The sequence below is a fragment of the Saccostrea cucullata genome, unplaced genomic scaffold (genome assembly GCF_032062105.1).
Source record: "Saccostrea cucullata isolate Sc308-1 unplaced genomic scaffold, CSIRO_AGI_Scuc_v1 ctg4374, whole genome shotgun sequence".
In the NCBI taxonomy this organism is placed as follows: Eukaryota; Metazoa; Mollusca; class Bivalvia; order Ostreida; family Ostreidae; genus Saccostrea; species Saccostrea cuccullata.
Window position 1 is genome coordinate 30,268 of NW_026931064.1, and position 4,836 is coordinate 35,103.

At 36.2% G+C, this 4,836-nt stretch overlaps 1 protein-coding gene across 1 annotated transcript; it reads left to right on the forward strand.

Annotated features, from left to right (window-relative positions):
- The first annotated feature begins 289 nt into the window (after positions 1–289).
- Positions 290–2,419, forward strand: LOC134231246 (uncharacterized). The gene has a single exon (XM_062713188.1). It carries the CDS (start codon positions 290–292, stop codon positions 2,417–2,419), a length of 2,130 nt encoding a protein of 709 aa, XP_062569172.1.
- The last annotated feature ends 2,417 nt before the right edge of the window (positions 2,420–4,836 follow it).

A 4,836-nucleotide genomic window follows, 5' to 3' on the forward strand; every position in this document is an offset into this window, starting at 1 on the left:
GTTCAGGGTAACAGCATGCATTTTAGAGACAAATATAATTAGTTCTTCAGCAGATGCGTCAGACTTAACGCAAAAATAATTTCAGTGACAGGAAGAGGGCATAGTCATTTTCTTCTACAACAAGGACATACATGTACAATACAAGAACTTCCTCTTCCTCTTTCGATCAGAATTTTTTATGTAGAAGGTTAGCACCTCTTATGTTATACGATTATTATTTGGGTTTTCTGAACCACAGCATTTATAATACAGCAAAATAAATCATCTTCTGGATTACTATTTGATAACAATGTGGGAAGATGACGACCATTTATGCAGACTTTTGGCGGACAGTTTATCAAACCCAGTCGGTTTTTTGCCAGTTCAAAGGTTGAATAGGCGTGTGGATGATATTTTGTCGGACATTCAGTATTATGGAAGAAACGTGGAGGTTGTTAAGACAGGGAGTTGGGCCGAGGGGTTCCGCATGCGTGGAATAGACGTTGATAGGATGTATATAGATAAAACTGCGATGGTATCAGAAACTCCAGATAGAATACCCAATAAGTTTTGTGCCATCAAAATCGACAAATATGCAGATATTCAAAGGGGATACGCAAAATTAATATTGCTCACTCCACACAAAGCAGAACAACACTTGCAATCGGCAGTGGTACGTGAATGTGGAACGTTGTACATATCAAGTAACGCGTATATAAAATCTTATGTAGGAGAAAACCAGAAAACACATGGGCCCTGTGTACTGAGAGTAGCGCAGCATGGAACGGAGCAGGATGACGCACACTGTTTAAGCTGCCCGCACTGGCCTTCTGATGCAATGGAATGGTACCACAGAAGAAGGCCACATGGATGGCCAGAGCGTCACTTAGTGAGGGACATATACAATAAAGGATGTCATGTGGTGCCCATTGGTCGTACATTCATTGACGGAAAAGGACTTTGGTGTGTTGACCCGATGTCTTGGCGATTGTCATTTTCAGTTGCAGAAAAGCGATTAGTTTATACATTTAATGATACACAGTTTTTGGTTTATGGCATATTCAAACTTTTAGTCAAAGAGGCATTCCGGGAGACCCGAAACGTTTTGTGTTCGTATTTCATGAAAACGGTTTTATTTTGGTGTATTGAAGAAACACCAAAGGAATGGTGGAGACAAGAACGCCTAGTTTCTTGTATAGAAATTTGCTTCAAACGATTAATTTCCTGGGTTTCCAATGGATGTTGTCCTAACTATTTTGTAAGAGAAAACAATATGTTTCTTGGCAAGCTAGATGAAGTGGAGCGTGAATCCCTTTTTATTCATTTGTCAGAGCTGTATGGAGAGGGTTGGAGGTGCCTCTTGACTTGTCCATCCCTAAACAACTTGAAAGAAGCCCTGCAAAGAGTAAGACTACAGATTCTAGAGGCCCCCTGCGAATCTTATGTCACTGACCCGGATGAGGATTTCAGACTATTGAATACTCGAACACGGAATGATTCTAATACACCAAAGGAAGATATCGAAGATGGCGCATTCTTCTCTCATTTGGAATCCATCGTTCAGGGTCACCCAAACTTCAGAGGTCTTGATAAAGAGTTTTTCAATGCAGTAGGCCTTTTACTTGCAGAGGGATCGCAATTGGATACCTTAATGCATGATACCGTCACCCTCTACATGTATAAAATTCTACAACACATAGCTTTGATCTTTCTTTATAAAGGTCTGAATGACACCCGTAAATGTGCACGTTTCCGATACAGACAAATCAGACTGGCACTTGGCTTGATGAAACTTACAAATTCAGCTGATATAAGTAGAGGAAGGCTAACTTTAGCAACCGCCTTTTACTGTATGGGAAATTATTGCGACGCTTTAAAAATTATCCGACAATATGAAGTTTTCATAGATGACAATCGAGGTGTTCTTTATGTAAGCTCGAGGTATCCAGATGCAATGGGCGAGGAATACATTGCTAATTTCTGTAATGGTAATTTATCAAGAATTCAAAAAGCCTCAATGGCAGTTTCGTACGATTTTGAAGTGTTTCGGACGATGCCAATTCACCCGAAGGAAATAGCGTTTGAAATTCTTCTAATGAAAGATACATCTGCATTTATCTCTTTTCCTCCTCAACCGTATTCAATATTCCTGAAAGCCTTGTGTTATTCTAAGATAAATGACATGTATAGGGTGAAAACGCACAAAGAGGCACTACAAAGTATTCTTACGTTGACCCACGATGCTGCGTTGTATCTGCTTTACACAATGATAGCTATATTAGAAACCAAACTGGACCGATTTGACAAAGCTTATCAGAATCACTATTTGGCTTACTGGCATAAGAAGCATTTGACGTGGAGAGAAGAACACTGCAGTGAATGGGATTCCGTACAGTCTAATTTGTTGAGCGTGGCAGTAATGCTGAGACTCCTAATTTAAGGCTTAAGTTATATTATAATACTGAATTCTTATAAACAGTAGTATCTCAAACGGCCTACCTGGTTTTCCTCACGCCATGTTTAAAAATAGCTATTTTTCTCCTAGCAGGATTATAAATAATTGACAAGATTCCTCCTCTGAAATACAGAAATTTATCGAAGGAAAAAAAAGCATTTGAAAAAAAAACTGTTGGGAGAAAATGAATTAAAGATATGCTTATTCAATGTTACCTCTCTTTAATTCATTTGAATTTTCCAACCTATTAAATCCAAAAAGAGATGTGCATATTGACTGTATATGATTATACTTAATACAGCTATTTCAGTATATTTGAAGAATATTATAATACTTAACCATATAGTTAAAATTTATTAAAAAACAAAATTAAATAAATAAGCTCAATATAAAAACTTTTATACAATTTATTTTTCTCAATGTCCAAAAAACTTTTTGCACCGGTTTACAGAGGGTCTTTAAAAAGTATATTTTAAAACTATTTTCATTAAATTCACAATTTTGGACCTTCATAACTTTTGTCTATTGAGGAGGTTGACAAATATAAAACAGAAGAGTCGACATATTTGTGAAATAAATAACAAAATAGGATTTGCATGTGTTTTTTGAACAATGAAGGATATGGAGATAACGAACAGTATTCAATCTCAAAGTCCATAAAACAATACAAAATAAGGGCAGAGCAAACACTGACCCCCGAAACAACGGAGGTGGGATCAGGTGCCATGGAGGAGTGAGCATCCCCTGCCGACCGGTCACACCCGCCGTGTGTTCCTTGTCATGATCAGGAAATAACGGAAAAAATCCGTCGTCAATTCAGTGTATAAATTATGGACAAACAATTGGTATGAAAAACGTCAGTCAGCATTTGACTCAATGATAAATTGTATTTGCTGACAAGATCATTGTTTCGACCACAGAACTTACAAAATGATGACTTTAAACGAGACTGCTGATATTCTTGTTTCATCAACTTGCTTGTCAATAATTTACCTCGTTTCAGAAATTGTTCATACGTAGAGCATGCTGTTGCGTATCGAATCAACTGAGATATATATACTCCGTATGCAGGTGATGAAGGTATATTGCTGCATAAGTAAGGGAAGTTGACGATAGAAAAGTTAAAGGCATCACGTCTATCATATAGTTTGGTTGTTAGATTACCATTAGCGTCTTTTTCAAGTAAAATATCCAAGTATGAAACAGAAGTGTTAGACTTTGTGGTATCTTTTATCTCAAGCTCACCAGGATATATTGCATCGACATGGGAATGGAAATTACCATTGTTAATTGACAATACGTCGTCGATATATCTAAATGTCGAGTTGAAGGCCACAGCAAGTGTTTTCTTCTTTTCACGCATAAGATTTTGCATAAATTCTGCTTCATATGAATACAAAAATAAGTCTCCTAATAACGGAGCGCAATTTGTACCCATTGGAATTCCAATATTTTGTTGGAATACCTGGTCTCCAAAAACCACATACATGTAGATATTGTCAATCAGAAACTCAAGCATCTTCTTGATGTTAACTTCAGAGTACTTATGTATGCAATCAGAATCTGTTTTAACAAAACAATTTTGCAAATGACCAATGGCGAGGTAATTAAATTTACGAGTTCCATTTTTATTGAAGAAGCAGCTGTCAATGATATCAGAAAGCCTGGATTTCAATTTGTCGTGGGGAATTGTTGTGTATAAAGTTGAAAAGTCGTACGTTTTTAAGCTGGTGATTTTTGTAAAGTCTTGCGATTTCAAATTGTCAAAGAGTTCTTTAGAATTTTTAAGTATTCACATCTGATTCACACCACTTCTTGAATATATAGTTGAACAGTACCCTTAAAGTTTTTCCTTCCCTACTGTCAATATCTTAGTGAGGAGTAATGAAAGAGGCTTGGTTGAACATTTACAGGAACCTGCAATGTATCTTTGTAAGGATTCTGATGAAGTTCGGAATCCAATATATATAAGGTAGTTCAAATTCATTTTGGCTCTGTGGAATATTAAAAGAATTCAAAACTGACACGTGATTTTGAAGAATTTCTTCCTTAGAAAGGGAAGTATAAGTATAAGTAGGATTACCCTTTGTAGAATTAAATCCAAGTTTTTCTAAAATGCAATTAACATAATGAACCTTACAAACGAAGACAAAGTTGTTACCTGCTTTGTCGGTAGGAACCAGTACGTACTGATCATGTAATCTATCTAATTCTTTTTTCATTTCAGATTTATTGAAGGATATATGGTTTTCATTTTGCCCCTCAATCTCCTAATATGCGACTTCAATATATAATCAATTTGAAGAGAATTTCAGAACTTTTCAACAAATATTCCCCAGATTCCTTGACAAATATAAAATTTGATTTTCCCAGCCATCTATCTTTAAATAAATGGGAACAAT

Coding starts and splice junctions, on each gene's coding strand:
- LOC134231246 (XM_062713188.1), top strand. CDS start 290: ATGTGGGAAGATGACGACCATTTATGCAGACTTTTGGCGGACAGTTTA.